Below are 16,768 nucleotides of genomic sequence, written 5' to 3'. Positions count from 1 at the left end.
AGGTCTCGATCTAGACGAGGCGAGAGCGGAGCTGAACCTGCAGCGCTCTGGGAGTCGGTTAGAATTCAGTATACATACAATATAAAGAGGATGAAGTTGGTGTGGGGCCACTTTCTGGTGAGGTGACCTTTCTTTTTGGTAATAATGCAGATACGAATGTTGGTATTAAAAGGTAATCAGTCCCTTTAGTTGTTGAGAATACTGATGATGATTATTATCATTTTTTCCTGTCATTGTTTTATTTTCCATTTGGTTCTTTTTGTTTCATCTTACTGGTTTGTTTTTGTTGACGGTGTTATCTGTTAAAGGTTTTTTTGGTTTACGACAGCTGATCCTTTATTTTCCTGCAGCCTGTACAGCTGTGGAGGTCTGCAGATGGAAATGAGCTTCAAGCTACATCTGGAACAACACATGTATTGTGCATCGTGCTTGACAAATAAACAATAGAATAAAATAGAATAGAATAAAATAAAGTAGTTTAAAAGAAGTAACCTAGTAGCAAACTTGAATAAAGTTATTTTGGGGGGAAAAGTCTCACATTTATGACTCACATTTAACCTTTATAATCTTATTTATTTGTTGTTCCTCTCCTGCTGTTGACACTTGAGAGTCACACTTTACTCCACCTGTGCTGCCTCCACTCACCTGCTGTCACTCCATTGGCTCCTCCTCCGGCAACGTCCTCATCAGAACGTTCACCCGATTGGCCGATTGGCCTAACCTGTGCGGAAGCTAATTGGCTCACCTGGCTTGCACGCTATGTCCCACCTCGGGATCCGTCAGTGACTTGTACTACCTAAAACACCAGTGGGAGTGGGAGTCAGATGAACCCGCGCAGCGATGGACTGAGAGCCCGAGAACTCGCTCAGCTGGACGCTCGGAGCGCCGCTTTCACTTCCGCCACATCTCCGGTGAGTGTTCAGCGAATCTCTCTGCCTGAAGTGAGTCGTTAAAAAAACTTTTTGAGCAAAATAGTTTTGGAGCTGTTTTAAAAACTCCTCCACCAGTGCGCGTCTGTCAGTGTGATCCTTCTCTGACCTCTTAATTTATACATTTCGCGTGCTTTTATTTTGTTACCTTCCTGTAGCTTGTAGGAGTGCTGCTGACCGCATTTTGCAGAGACAGGCTGTCATCCTGTTAGCCTGAGAAGAAGAAGAAAACAATGCAAATCATTTCCCACAATGTGAGCATCAGTATTAATCTCTGTTCCTGCCCTGCATGTCTTCAGATTACATATTGATCCAGAAGTGTTTAATCATTCATTATCAGCTGGCTGAGTGCAGGTTGAGTAAAGGGAAAGTGCAAATATTTGAGCATGAATGTCAATAATAGTCATTTTGTTTGGGACAAAGTGCCAAGCTAAACATTAATGAACTATTTCTGTTGCACAACCTGCTGTTCACCATGAACTTGTGTTTACTATTAATCATTAAACCGGCTTCTCTGCCTGCCCCTCAACACATACTTCACATTTTTGTGCACTTTTTGTGTGTGTGTGTGTGTGTGTTTTATTAGCTGCACACCATAATTTGTCACTGTAGACTGTCAGTGATGATTTCCTGGATTGTAATTCAGGCTTGTAAAGCATGCAGATGTACACACAGTAGACACATTAAAAGCCTCTGAGCTCATCCTCCCACTTTTTTTTTTTACATTTTTTTTTTAATCTGCTGAGCTGTAACTCAAGAGGGCTGAATTTAAAGAGTCGTGTTAAAGACGTGGAAGCAAGCAAGCAAAGTGACATTCCTGTCCCTATTAAAATCTGACTCAGCTGTGGGCGCAGTGAGTGTTCCCGCTGCCGCCCTACAGGTTTGTCGTCTGGGTTCCTGTTTGAGAAGGTGTTGGCTTCTCTCTCACACTCCGCTCCTCTCAACAGGCCGATGGGAGGGACGGGTAATTGGCAGCCATTAGACAGCGGTGGGTGCTTAGTCAACTGGCCCTTTTGTTTACAGAAAACACATGTGAATGTGGGTGTTGGTGATCAGGTTCTTCCCCAGCTGGTCCCGTCAGTGCCCAGAGAGTCACGGCTCCTTTTCCCACCAGATCATTGGATTTCAACATGGGAGGTGACCTGAGACGTCACCAGAGCTCCTTTATTGTCTTTCAGCGTCAATCTTTAAACTGTTAAGACAAGTGGCATTTTTAGATTTGAGTAAGAAATAGTAAGTTCCAAAGTTTAAGGTTTATTTTCCTCATTCCAGCGTTTCTAGCATTTCTCCAAAAACGATCTTGAAACAAGTCGTTAGTCTGTCGGAAAAAGCTTGAAATTCTGCATTCTGCATTTTTTTGCTTGTTCTAAGAACACATGAGTGTAAAAATTCAAGTTACAACAACTTAGTAAGAAGAAGTTGTTTTATTTTTTTGCAGTGAACTTGTGCAGGAGTCGACTGATCATCATGGCTGATACTGAGCATTTTCTGATTAATGGTAACGATGATTTTTCAGATTGCCGATCGATTAAACTTTAGCTCTGATACAACATCCTCTCACACAACGTCCCGCCCAACAATATCTGTTTGTTAAGACGTCACAATTAATAGGCTATAAACACTGAATAATCAGAATCTGTAAAGTCACTAGTAACTAAATGTATGAAATAAATGTAGTTGAGACGAGGCAGGAAGTTTTTACTGCACATGAAAATGGCTCTCATGTATTGGTTTTCAGTCTCCTTGATTTCTAATCATCTGTTTCGCCCTTAAAAAAAGCTGTTGACCCCTAATCCTCTGACCACCCAGATCATTATTATTATTATGGGATGTAATTATAGAAATGAGATATTTATTGGCTCATATTTGTCTGCAGAAAAGATGGTGACTGGCTCACGGCATATCTGCCATCAGCTCGTAAAGGCCATGAAAAAGTCTTATGACCGAGCAGGCTTGAAAACAATGATTGATTTTGACTGTAATGAAAGGCTGAATGATTCTAAAATGATTCTGAGTTTTTTAGAATGAGGATTTCTTGCCACAAAAGGGGAAATAAACAAGAAAAACAGAATGAACAAGAGCCGGCTCAGAGTTTCCCAATCGGTACATCCCTAGATATATTTTACAGTGACGATTAAAAGGAAAAAATCATGTCATTCTTTTTGACATTTCTACTCTGGATAAAACTGACCGAAGCTTTGTTTAGTCATCATTATATTGCGGCTGTCCTGTTAATGTTAACGTTGTTTCGGCTGCTGTCATGCATTCAGCCCATTCCAAGAAGCCTCTCAGGAGCTGCTCCCATGTTCCTGTTTTTTTGTTTGTATAAACCTTTCTTGACATTTGAACTGTCCTGTGCCGGCAGAGACATGATGTTTGCGCTGAGCGAGTGACGGACTCGTCCCTCGGAACAATCTCACGAGAGCTCGCAGCGGCTTCATGCAAGTATTGCAGACGGTGATGGAGACTAATTCTCAGACAAACATTTACACTGATTCATCAAAGGGCGACTTTAATTACTTAGCACTTATATGTTTAATCAAGCGTTCCCCGAGATAAGAGGACAATAAAGTGAGCTTTGCTTTCATGAACACACTTGATCCTCAAGGTGCAGCTGCGCCTGCCTGTTGAATATAATAACAGGTTGTAAACCTTTTTTTTTTCCTTTGGATGCTGTACGTTTAGAATTTTGTGTGACTTTTTTTTTCTGTCAAAATCCACCACAGTCTTAACCCGAGCTGGTCAGATATTATCCCTTCATGCCTCCAGTCGTTGTTCCCTGTTGATGGCATTTGCATCTGCCACTTGCTAATGCACTCTAAGCACTTAAAAGGGGAAAGTAAGGAGGAGCGAACTTTTGCATTAAGTGGCCTTTTCTCTGTGGTCCTGTGAATTCACTTAATGCCCCGTTTGTTTCCAAATCAGCCGTCTATTAGTGAGGGTTTTTGAAAATCCCAGTCTTTATCCCTTCAGCAGAGGAGGAAGCACAAAATACTTCTTGGAGTATTTTGCTGGCATGCTTTCCCCATACCTGACCTGTCAGTAGTAATAGATATGTATGTGTGTACAGGATAACAGGCTGGAAACACAAGTAAGCAGTGTAATGCTGCATCATAACACGGTATATCAGTTGTCGTTACACTGATTCGACGTGACGTGAAGGGCCTCGGGCGGATGAACAGACAAACACGAGCTCTTCTGTCTGCATTACTGCATCACAGTGACTGGAATACATAAACATGAGCAGCTCAACGCGTTCCTATACGACTTCTAGTTATTTGTACAGCGTGACCTCAGCGCTGCAATGCAAAATATCCTGTTCCCGCTATCTGTCGCTGGGATCAATTAGCAACAGCACGTCTTGCCACAGACGTTACTGGAATAAACCTTTTTAAACTTGAATTGTTATATTAGGGAGGCTACTAATCGACAGTGATTACTCTGCCGCTCACTCTCTCGGTTGATAGACAGACAGCATAGAAAATGTCAAAACATTTCCCACAGCCCAAGGTGGCATATTAAAGTGTTGTTTTGTCAAACAATTTGAGACACATTTAAGGGATTATTGCAAAATAAATGTGTGCGTACATCAGCCAGTATATCAATATTGGAACTCTTTATTCCCTGCTATCAGTACAGGCCCCTGAAAATCGAGTTCTGGTCAGGTTTTATTGAATACATACTCTTAATGATTAATCGATTATCTAGATAGTTGACAATGTAACTTTAGCTGGAGTTGCATTGTGGGTAATGTAGGCCGTTCTGCTGATAATGAGTCCAACAGTGTTACAGGACTGCAAAACACCAGTCGACTGCCTTTCAAAACCTGCCGCCTACATTACCCATATTGCATCGTAGCCACTGATAAACATCACTGGAGATAACTTATCAGATTACATGCAGCTTCCTCTGGAGCCACAAAAGGCTTCATACTTCCTTTTCTTTTGTTTTCTTTTGTTTTTACACATCCCTGTGTACCCCCCAAACCTGTAAACACACTTTAATGAATAAAATTGTTGGAGTTACCCTTTAACCATTATACTGGTCTATCAGGCCAGGAAGGCCACAGCAGCACAATCCCCTGTTGTATTGAACGAGGAAGTGTGTGTTTTATTGCTCCTGAGTTTAAACTGTAAGAGGAAGAAGGAGAGTATCATGATAAATCAGTGTCACTTTAATGTAAATTAAATTCCAAAGTTAATAACCTACAACTTTTTTTATTAACTTTTTTTTTCTCCTCTTGAACATCTCACTAAAAACTGTGACATTTTTCTGAAATTAAAAGGGATAAAGGAATAAAAGTATAGATTAAACTCTAAATCATCCATCCTGGTTATCGACTGTGGCACCTCTGAGAAAGATGAGATCAATATGTCTGATGTTTTGCACTTCGGAAAATATAAAACTCGACATTAACGTAACAAATTTAATCATCTCCGGTCTTTATATTAAAGGACAGATTCACAGTTTTTCAAGTCTGTCAAGCCAATCGTGCCCATAGGATTGAAACAAGTTTTGATTCCTGTTCTTACTGGCCATTAAAACATCCCTCCTTCATACTTACTCAGTGTAAGTGATGGCTGAGGGGATCCACTCTCACCAACTCGTTCTGTGCAGAAATACATCGCACATATTTCTTTTTAGTACAATATTCCCTCTTATGGTTATTGGATTTATCAGGAAACAGAGGGAATTTCATATTAAAGAGAGACGGTAACTTTTGAAGACATCTACTCGCTCTGACTAACTTTGAGATACATTTTCATCACTTTACATTGAAAGATCACATGGAAAGAGACACTGCACGACAAAAAACTCCAATAATCTGTATACGTCATAATAATCCAGGCCATGTCTGATGTGTAAATAAAAATGTTTACAAATTTCATCCATTAATTTATGTAAGTCCCCCATTATCGGGTTGTGTTTTAATATATCACGGTGACTGTGACGGCACATTGCATTTTAAACAGGGCAGCTATTACATTACGAGGATCATTTAGCCATCAGCTCTGATTTATGCCGATCATTTGTCACCCTAATGGAGAGCGCAGACATTAATTGTTGTTGCTCTGATGTTTTAAAACGGCAATTTTGTAAAGTAATTTTAGCCTCAGCCAAGGCTCCGTCTCACGTCTGGTGGTTGTCGCTGTGTCTTTTGTGTTTTGATGAATTGTTTTGGAGGAGACGGTCGGAGCATCACATCTGAATCCAGTTTTCTTCTCCTCCTGTCGGATTCTTCCCCAGACTCGATTCTTGGTGATATTCACACGATCAGTAGAGGACCCAGGTGAAGCCCAGGTCCTGTCCCTCAGCCTCTGCCCTGTGCAATGCCAAAGGGCGGCACGTGGCCAGGCGGCGTTGCCTTGGATCCCTTGAGCGGTATGGACAGTGCCGGGAGCTGTGACAGTGTAATCAGCATGAACTCCGGCTACGTGAGTGCTCCTGTACATCTCCCCGCCTCTGTCCCACTGACTCCTGCCTGTTCACTGTATAACTCTACTTTCCTCTGGTTTATTTGAACTGACATTAACAGTGTAGGGTTGTGTTACTTTTGAGGATGTATGACAGGGACCATACACAACTTCTTTAGCTGATAGACATCTGTAGTCCCGGGGCAGGAAAATGAAAACTATAGTGTAAAAGACATAGTTATAAGACAGTTCATACTACAACAACAACATCATTTCAAAACATCAAGACACTACCATAATAACAATCTGATTTCACCTCAGACTGGATGGATTTTAGCCATGATCTTTAATAAAAAAAACAGTGAAGCCACTGCAATCTCTTCATTAACTTACATTACTAGATTAGCTTACTGCTATTAAAATGTAACTTCTGTGTTGCCAAAAACGAAAACGCCCTTTCATATTCCTTGCGCATGCTGCTGCTGCTGATGTTGTCCAGAGGGGTGATTGTATTAACTATACTGACATTAAATGGCACAATCTACCACCTGTGATCTGTAGCTCTGCTGGTAATTGACACAATCAGACAGCAAACTGAGCCGACGCATGAACACAAGAAAAGCACCGGGCTTTACAGCCTGCAGTTCATCGCGTGTCAACAAGTCGTCATGTGCAAACAGTGACGATAACTGTGATGTTTAAAAATGACATATTGTGTTGACAAAATAAATACGACAATATTGTGTCAACAACACACAGACCGTTGAATACTTTCGGCTTCTTTATGTTTTCTGTCGCAGCAGGTGGTGGTTAATGCTTAACGCTGGCTGCCATTAAAACAAAACCCCAAAGTGTAAATGTTCCTTTGTATACCTTTTGTATGGTTATGGTTACAGACTCTCTCTCCACCTCCCTACACTTGTATTTTGAGTGTTAATCATTTGCAAAGATGAATTTCACAGAGCACTATTTTTTTGTCTATTTTCTTTTCTAATTTTCCATATCATTGCAACATTGCTATCCTGAATTCTCGTGGCAAAAATCTGATGTCATGACAGCCCCAGGTTTCAATATGTGACCACTGAGGTTACACCTACACACTGACACAGCACAGCCACACTCACGTATCAGAAGGTGGCTGCGTGCTGCCTGGCAACAAAAGGCAACAGGGGAAATCCAACAGGGGAAACTGATCATTACTTTCCACGATGCTGCTCTCCATTGTCGAAATGGGGAATTTAGCTTTGTGCGTCAACACTAATGTTATCTGCGTGAACTTCAGTCTCAGTCAGTATGAGAGGGTTAAATGAGAGACGATGGAAGCGAGTGAATCTGTTTGAGGCGTGTTGGTCAGAGAGAAGCCTTCAAGGGGGGTTTTATTGTGAGTTTCTTCAGAGATGAACAGAGGGGATCTCAAGCTGTTCACAGGCACCTGCAGCCACCTGAGACAGTTTCTTCTGACAGGCCAATATAGAATGAAAGATCATCCAGAACAGGACAGGATTGGTGTAATTAGTCATTTCTTTTGCAGCAGTTCGAACACTTAATGACTTTGACCTGTCGCTCCTGTCCTGTCTCTCATGGCCATGTTTAGGGTTGAATGGAGGACAGAGGTAGTGGAAGAGTTTCACGTCTGTCACACGTTCTCACAGTCTCCGATTTTGTGTGCAGAGTGATGACAGTATGGAGCACCTATCTGCAGAGGAGAGAGCGTGTCTCATGTATCTGGAGGCAACAATCGAAGCGCTGGAGGTGCAGGAGGACAGCGGCTTATCCAACGACGAACCAGATTCTGTGTTAGGGGCAGAAAAAATGGGTTGGATGAGAGTAAATGGTAAGTTCACTGCAGGGGATCTTCTTCTTTGTGTGTTTGTGGATACTTGAACATTTTAGGCTAGAATAACATTAAAAAAATGCAATACTAACAATAATTGTGCTTCTTGTTTCTCAGACATTTCCAGTTTGAAGTCTGATGAGTCTGGAAGAGATCAGATATCAGACAGAGCTGAGCAACACGCTCAAGAGCAAACCTCAGAACCGCAGTCCAACGCAAAAGATCTCGACACGTCAGTGAACCTCATGACTCTGCTCAAGCCTCCAGTCACTGAGCCAGACGCTGGTTGTGAAATCCAGCCATCAGCCACTAAGGCAGACGATTTGTGTGTCTCCAAAGATGAAAATGGTAAAATAAGGATCGTCTCGAGCACCAGTCAGCCTGCACCGGCCCCTGAGATAGATCTGAGTCTGATCCCTCCTCCCTCAGACTTCATGGATGAGCCAGGAAATCCTCCAAAGCCAGAAAAAGCAAACGACCCTCCTCCATCTGCAGGAACATCCACTAACAAGCCAGGAGCGACTGTTGACTTGGAGGAGCTACGCCAAAGAGCCTCTACGAAAACAATTTCTGTGAGCTCCCCCGTGGTCCAGGAGCCACCAAACAAGCCCCCAGACCTGAGTCCATCAGCCGTCAGCTCTGGTCCCGTGGTGAGTCCTCCTCCTGACGCCATGGAGCCCAGGAGTCCACCTGCTGTGGCGCCCAAGCCCAAGAAGCTTCCTGCCAACATTGTTCTGAAGTCACACAAAGCAGCAGTGGCTGATGGGAACTCGGGACATTCAGTGCCCACAAGCAGCGATCGGCTGTTGTTGGACCCCCAGAGGGTCCACATGGAGGCCCTCAGAAAGCTTGGCTTGCTTAAAAGCGACGATCTCGATACAGGCCCTGTCTTGAGCCCTAAACTGTCTCCTCAGACTAGAAGGTCATGGGCAGTTCCTTCTTCCCCCAGCAGCCCAGCAGCCCCACACACACCACCCATGACACCACCCCACACCCGCCTCAACAGCCCATCTTCTGCCTCCGTCCCTCTTCAGGCTCCTAAAGCTGTGTCACCGTCATCCCCTGCGGTCCAGCTTCCTGATATCGTCCCGGCACCTCCTGCTTTCAGTGACCCCGATGGCCCTCTGTTGTCAGATAACGAGCCGGGTACTACGCCTCCTCGTACCCCTCCCGTCCTGGTCAAGCGGCCAACCCCTCCGAGGTTCAAAGATGTCAAATCAGCCACCCTGGAGCGCTCAGGCCTTGGGTTAAGCAGCTACATGGAAGCTCAGGATCCAACTGAGGCCGGCCAGGGCATCAGCGGCTCACAGAACCTCAGCCAGCTGCGCAACAGTCGTCCGCGACCCGCCTCTCTGGGGAGTGGGAAAGAGTTCTCAAGCGCACAGGGAGAAAGCTCGCAGTTGGGTCATGCCGCCAACAAAGAGCCGGACCTACGGAGGTCCCTGCCAGCCTTTCAGCACTCCGGAGACTCTCAGAAGCTGCCGCGGTCTCAAGGAATCAGCGTACTGATCTGCCCTCGCTCAGAGAAGGGAGATGAGCGCCGGGAGGCCCTGAGGAGACTGGGGCTGCTCAGGGACTGAGGCATCGACGGCAAATCTTATACCTCATCTGACTCCCACAGACTCGCTTCAGATATAAATATATATTTAAAGGAACCTACGGTACATCGATGAAGACATTACAGAACTTTTGGGAAGCAGCTTAAACACACAGCCTCACACACATTATTATTTACCGCACCAAGACACAACTGCATCTGCTTGTTACTCATATTGTACAGCCATATGAAGTGTTTTTATTCCTCCTAAAACTGCCATTCAAGAAGTCTTTGGATATTCACCGACTCTCTCACTGTAGCTGTGTTTTTGGTAAATTAAATACTGTTACTTTTAAGAGGAGGCGATGAGTTATTTTTGTCATTTTACAGTGTTGATCTACAGGTTTGTACGTCACCGTCTGCTTTCACAAGTGACACCACTGCGAGGCTGGTTCCTCTTTTAGTTCTCCTTTTTCTAAAGGACACTGTCAATTCTTTCACTTCCTTAAATCCATTGGAATTTTTGGTCTGGCTTTGTCGACCACAGGAGCCATTTAAAATGTTTGTTCTCACAGTGAAGTTTCATCAGAATTTGAGGATGCACAGAGAGATCCAAAAGTCTGAGACCACTTTAAAAATCTCTGTTGAAATAACCAGAAAGTTTGAGGATTCAGAAAGTAGGTCAAAGTGTCAGTTCTTATTCTTAAAGGCTAAATCACGAATAGACTTGAGGTTTCTACGGGGGCAGTGCAACCATCTGAAGCAGGTGAAAAGTGACCACACCATCAGGAGGTCAATTCCTCAAGCTTACTTCCCTGAAAGATAGAGAAGCAGCTCTGTTGCAACACTCAAACCAGCAAAATTCCTGTCCAGAGAATGCTGTCTGCAGTTTCTAAACCACTTCTCTGGAGGGGAAACAAGACCAAACCCTTGAGGTGGATAAAGAAATAGCAGAATTTCACAGCGGATGACTGGAAAAAAAAAGTCCAGTTAACTGATGAATTCAAGTTGAGAGATTTGTGTGTAAGGAGATAAATGACTCTGCAGTTGAAGTGACTCCACCCTGACTGAGGAGGAGAACCGCTTCATTCTTGGTTTGCATCTTTTGTGGAGAAGGATTCACACAGCAGCAGGATCCTGGTCCCACACACACCTTGGCACCGAAGACTGTCATTGTCTTTCCTTCGAGTCGACAGGTTTTGCTTGTTGAGTCCATGCCAGCTGGAGTGCAGGGTGTCATGAAAGCAAAAAGGGGGAAAACCACTGTGATATTCTGAAGTTCATTGACATTGTTGGAGCTAATGAAAATTGGAAGAATTTTAATTCACGGTCTCAGACTTTCAGATCCGGTTGTGAATGAATAAAGGAGAACAAAGCATGCCATGTAGGTAATATGTGACTCGAAGGACATAGTAGGCAGCCACCACGTTATAAGAATCTAAAACATGAAGTCTGCATAGCTGCGTAGTGACGCATATGTCAGAACCCACGGGCTTGTTACATGTCAGCTATGTGTGGTGTCACTATGGATCTGACAGCTGATTGAACGATTCTTATTACAAGCATTATTAAAAACAAGTGTTGGATCACACACTGTCCCTGCGCCGCCCGCACGCCACATTTCTTAATCCTACATCTGGAATACGTCATTAGTTTTCCCCCCTGGCAGCCAGTAAAACTCATATGTTGTTACAAAATCACAGACTGAAGCGGCAGTCTTACTGCACTGGCTCAGCTTCAGCACCTTTTATCTCATGTGATCGTTAGAGAACTGGTGCAACCTGTTTCTCTCGCCTCCCGGTTCAACCTTTTATGCAACACATTTGCGGCACATTTATGAGCAGATGGGCGGCGTGTCTGGGAAAAAAAATTTTTTACAGCCTTCGCAGACAAATAGATTTGCTCTTCTCTATAATTTGCCGTTAAGGTCACCGACTGTTGTGGAAATGAACCTCAATTTGGAAAGATATTTCTCTAAATAGATGTTGTTGCTGAGGTACAAAGTTTGTTGAGAGTGGAACTTTTTGGACAGTGTTGGAAGCCTGCCACATCTGACAGCATTTCACTGGTGGAGCGGCTTAGTGTGTCCATTCTGATAATGATGTAATCATTCTTATCTTTTATTGTTCAATTAGATCTATGCATGGGTGTGTCCTCTCGGAATGACTGCCACAAGGAAAATTTTAACAGGAGCCAAGCGGAGGGGGATTTGAATATTGTTTTGAATATTTTAAAGATAAGGCACATGCACGTAGCCCGCTACAGAGATGAATTTGACACTGGCAGGTTGTAGAGAAAGGCCTCTTTCACCATGAAGCCAAAAGAAGATGAAGCAGTTGCGTGCCGTCCAAACCTGACAACAGGCTGCTTTGTGCTGCTCCGTGGCATGTTGGTATGTGAGCTATCTCTCCTTTGCACCTGCTCTGTCTGTTGTCCCGCTGCCAGCAGGGCTGACTGACGAGGCCTCGGTGACAGGTCCCGTCACTCACTTTCACTGTTCACCCTCGCAGGCATCTTCAGATCAGCTGCAGAGGAATAACATACCAACAGTGTGAAGAAGTCACAAAGACAAAGAAACTGATTTGTATGAGTCAACTAGTTGGAACCATTGGTGCCAGCTATTTTTGATAATGATTAATCGTTTCAGTCATATATCAAGTAAAAGAATGTCAAATATTTACTGGCTCCAGCTTCTTAAATGTAAGAAGCTGAAAGAAATGAAAGGGTCTTTTGGTTTTGGATTGTTGGCTTGATAAAGAAGCATTTTGAATACGTCAGTTTGGGCTCTGAGAAACTGTAATGAGCGCTTTTTTTGGGGGGGGGGGGACATTTCATACAGAAAACGATGAATTGAATTATGAAAACATTAATCAAAAGTGGGAGTAACAGGTAGTTACAGTCTTAGACGCTTAACCTCATAATGACCAGAATGCAACACAATAGCGAAGAGGCCACATCTTCATGAGAAAATTGGCTTACTATGTTGAGTAAAACCATGTAAGTACATTAACTAAAGTACTACACTTAAATACAATTTTGAGGTTTGTGTACTGTACTGAGTATTTCCATTTTCTACTGCTTTGTACTTTTGCTCAAATAGAGTTTGGAAGCCATATTGTACTTTTTACTCACTACAACTTTAGATGCTCTGCGTGTAACCAATTTCTAAATTAAAGGGGCACTATGTAGTTTTGGAGAAGAAATTCAAACTCTTTTATCAGTATCAGTACTCAATATCAGTGAGGTATAATACAAACTCAACAGTATTTATTTTTTCCATAACTGAATAAACAAGCTGTTCTCAGAGGAGGCAGGGTCTGCCCAATGTAAATAGAGTAAAATAGTATGAAGCTGTATAATAAGTGCTATTTGTTTGGGTAACTTTCACTTTTACAGAAGTAATAGGCCTGTGTTAACATCTACTCTATTACTTTCACTCCAGTAAGACTTCTGTGTCCTTCATACAACACTGATTAAACCTGCAGTTTGAACACCTGTTGATGGTTCTGCAGCAGAGGTCCTCAGGTTGGGAGGTTTGGCCTGCAGGGGGCGCAGCAGAGGCGAAGCAAAGACACTAAGGCAGGGGAGAAGGGACAGGTGCATGGAGGTGTGTAGCTATAGCTGTGTCCCTTTACCTTAACCTGTGCCTCATATTAACCCTTACAACCACTCATCTCTAATTGAAGAGTTGTCTTACCTGGCTAATGTGAATCCACACAGTCAGCAGGTGAAGCAGCACCGGTGGACGTGAAACACAGCTCACGGAGGGAATTCAGGTACGGCCAACTTAAAAACCCCAGACCCATTGATGGCGCCATATTGCCGCATTTGCCGCACAATTCACACTCATTCTCCAAGTTGAATTTAACACACGGCCACGACAGTCACATTTTAGATTCAGTTTGGCCTTAAAACGACATGATTGTTATTATTATATCAACGTTTACAGGCTAAAACCTAGCTGGATTCTTACTCTTGAACTCGCCTGAGAATAATCACGCTTTTAATTATTTTGAGTATGAAACTAACCCAGTGATAGTTTTCGTCACAGTCATGGGTACCGTGAAAACCGGAGCTGTGCGTAGTCAATTCGGCGTGTTCTTATTGTTGACAGAATGCCTAAATTTACACAGAGATGGGGTTCAAAATTAAGCTAGCTTTAAGCTAGACCTCAGCTATCTGGCCGTCTCCATGGCAACAGTTTACTTCCTGTTTTGTTGTTGTTGTTTACAGCAGTTAACTTACAGTTCCTAAACATAACTATGATGGTGATTGATGATGATAACCATCCCCTAATTTGAAATAAAATAAATCATTATAATAAGCCACTACTCAAAATGAGGGAAATTAGGGTTATTGCCATAAAACCAAAAATAGAAATTCAGATTTGTCATAATAAACAATGAAGTGAAACACTAAAATATCCCATATTCCTGACAAAAGTAGTGTATAGTAGTGTATTTACGAGCTGCATCATTTTTTTCTATAGTCAGTAAGTCTCTGAGTGTCCCATCAACATGGCGTTAATGTTTCTGAAGCACTCACTCTGTCCTCTATCCGTTCACATACAGATATTGACCCTGTAAAGAGACATACGGATATTTACCCAGAAATAGCTCGACCACTAGAGGGCAGTCTAGATTCATGTGTGTGCACCTGGACAGCCATTAAAGCTGTGTCCCCTCTGTGGCTGGGGGATCATATGATGGGTAGCGCATAATGTACATACATACACAGGAAGAATCTCAGATCACATGCTGATAAATACAATGCAAACACACAGAGATTAATGGAGGATTTACACATTTCTACATCTGCACCAAAAGATAAAGGAAAGTGAAAAACAGAGCAGCAGGGAAGTAATGCATCATACATCTAGTGTTAAAACAGATGCTGTTTGTGTACATTTTATTTCTCTTAACAATGAGTTCTAATCGTTTAAAGCTGATTTCTGTAAAGACTTTTTATCACACTAATTTAATATGAAGTCATAATGGCAGATCAATTTGTCATTGAACACTAATGAGGATTACACTGCATTTGCTCCAGGGACTTTTTGCATAGACGAATGCATAATACAATGTAATACAATAATTGTTTTATCATGCGCTTTAATTCAGCCAAAGGGAAACAACTTTGCATCAACAGGTCCTTTACTAACAGAAAAGGAACGCACTTTAACTCAATTTCTATTTTATTTGGCATATTTAAACTGTTTTTTGAAGCTCAGTCAGCGGGAGGATTTGGGGATTTTTCCTTGGTAATAATGACATTTGTTCACAAATTACCTCTGCCAAGAAGGAATATGTTTTCTCCTGGTTGGTTGGTCAGCAGGATTTACTCATAAACTACAGGAGGGATTTCCATGGATCTTTGATGGAGAATGGGTCCCGGTCCAAAATAGACCCCAAAAGTGAAGGTGCGGATCTGGATGAAGGGACTGATGCAGGAATTGTTTGCACTTTGTTTAAGTTTGCATTTTCAGTACGATTGATTCAGATCCTAATAAAAATCCAGATCTAGTGGATTTAAATATGTTTTAATTTAAGCTTGACTCAAGGAAAGGGGGACTGTCGGACCTTGACTGAGGTATGCACTCTACCGAGTGACTTTTTAGTTCATATATGTTTCAGCTGTTCCATGAAACTTGTCCAGTTGCATTTTGAAGTTTTAGATTTTCTTCGCATACTTTCGTTTTTTTGTTTTTTTTATTTCTGTAAAGGTTATGAGGACAGACTGAGCCTGAACTAACATAACTTTGAGGGCTATGTTGGTCTAGGCCTGCTTTTCTTCTTCTTCTTTTTTTTTTTTATCTTTTCAAACACTATCGCTTTGCCTGGCTCCTTCAAGAGGAAGTGATTCATGTCAGAGTATTAGTAAAGAATGTGAGAAGAAAGAGTGGGCGGTGGAAGGTTGAACTCATCAATGTGTCACAATGACCATTCATCACTGAATGGCATCTGAGGTCTGCTTTTTCAGTAGTTGGAAGAATTATACAAGGCCAGTCTCTTGAAGTAATATTATGCATTTTATGACACACATGAGCTGAACCTTCACAAAGCTCCTTGGAGACACTCCCTGGTGTTGGAGCAGGTAGGCGTAGCTGCTGCACTATCAGACTAGACAGTGAGCTCATGGGACTTCCCCGCCGTCCCGGTCCTGTTCTGTACTTACCTACTTACACAGCGTCTGTCTGAAAGAGGCCGCCGAAAGCCTCGTCCCTTTCTCCACATATGAGTTGATCATAGAGGATTAGTGGAGACAAAGTGGCACAGAGCCACTGCTGAGTGTGCTGGGGTTTAAGCATGCCCGGCCCAGTTCTGTGTCATCAAAAGAGTTTACATAAAATATACGGGTATTATCTCCCTCCTCCGTGTGGGTGTGTGTGCATTCAGATAGGCACTAAGTACTGTTATACAATCTGGTTGTATGATGATGATTGATACTTTGAATGATGCGGGCTCATCAGTAAGGATTAAAGTTAGGATCTTAGCAGGACAATGTCTCCCTCTCTGTCTCATTTGATCTTGATGAGTCCACTTGATTACAGGTGCACACACACACTCACGCACACCAGGTACAGTATGTGCACAGGCCTGTATCCCCTCAAGCACCCGCATGCTCACTCACGCAGCTAACAAGCCTGTCCGTATCTTGTCTACCCTTGTTGCAGCAGCATTAAGACTCAGGTAATATGACTAGGACTCAAGGAAAAACAAGCCCTCATGACCCAAAGCCTTAGGGTACTGTGGTGACAGCACTCACTGGAAGGTTTCAGCTCATCTGACATTTCCAGCGGTGTGATGTTACAAATACAACTTGAGCGCCTCTTGTGCCACTGCGGTCATGTTCGTCCACAGTGCTGCGAAAGTGGCCTTTGACAGGGACGATTGAGTACTTCAGTTAGTTACAGTGGCCGTGTGTGACACCTCCATTTGGTCCAACTTGATAACTGTATTCCCTTTTCCCCTCTCTCTCTCTCTTGCTCCCTGTTAGTGCCAATGACTGAGGCTGTGGTCAGGAAGCATTCCTGGGGCAAGCCCACAGCGTTCGC

At 42.9% G+C, this 16,768-nt stretch overlaps 1 protein-coding gene and 1 long non-coding RNA gene across 5 annotated transcripts; one reads left to right on the top strand and one right to left on the bottom strand.

The window, feature by feature from the left end:
- The first annotated feature begins 661 nt into the window (after positions 1-661).
- LOC119022294 (specifically androgen-regulated gene protein) lies at positions 662-10,070 on the top strand. Of its 4 annotated transcripts, XM_037102998.1 has the most exons (5): positions 771-911; positions 1,088-1,183; positions 6,177-6,364; positions 8,015-8,177; positions 8,295-10,070. In XM_037102998.1, the coding sequence occupies exons 3-5, from the start codon at positions 6,260-6,262 to the stop codon at positions 9,755-9,757; spliced, it is 1,731 nt and encodes a 576-aa protein (XP_036958893.1). In that variant the 5' UTR covers positions 771-911; positions 1,088-1,183; positions 6,177-6,259; the 3' UTR covers positions 9,758-10,070. The 4 variants fall into 4 exon arrangements, with proteins under 4 accessions (XP_036958894.1, XP_036958891.1, XP_036958893.1 ...); XM_037102996.1 differs by lacking the exon at positions 1,088-1,183 and having other exon boundaries at positions 759-911; XM_037102999.1 differs by lacking the exons at positions 1,088-1,183; positions 6,177-6,364 and having other exon boundaries at positions 662-911.
- LOC119022295 lies at positions 7,675-13,934 on the bottom strand. The gene is made up of 3 exons (XR_005075880.1): positions 13,412-13,934; positions 12,068-12,239; positions 7,675-8,135 (listed from the first exon to the last, which is right to left on the bottom strand). It is a non-coding gene; the product is annotated as an uncharacterized LOC119022295 (long non-coding RNA).
- Positions 13,935-16,768: the final 2,834 nt, after the last annotated feature.

This window comes from Acanthopagrus latus, chromosome 7 (assembly GCF_904848185.1).
Source record: "Acanthopagrus latus isolate v.2019 chromosome 7, fAcaLat1.1, whole genome shotgun sequence".
Lineage (NCBI taxonomy): Eukaryota > Metazoa > Chordata > Actinopteri > Spariformes > Sparidae > Acanthopagrus > Acanthopagrus latus.
Note: the sequence above shows the minus strand (reverse complement) of the source record. Positions and strands in the feature narration are given on the sequence as shown.

What these genes read in the sequence shown, in the direction of transcription:
- LOC119022294 (XM_037102996.1), top strand. Translation starts at nt 6,260, where the DNA reads ATGCCAAAGGGCGGCACGTGGCCAGGCGGCGTTGCCTTGGATCCCTTG. An exon ending in TCAGCATGAACTCCGGCTAC is followed by an intron (nt 6,365 to 8,014) that starts GTGAGTGCTCCT and finishes TTTTGTGTGCAG; the next exon opens with AGTGATGACAGTATGGAGCA. An exon ending in GGGTTGGATGAGAGTAAATG is followed by an intron (nt 8,178 to 8,294) that starts GTAAGTTCACTG and finishes CTTGTTTCTCAG; the next exon opens with ACATTTCCAGTTTGAAGTCT.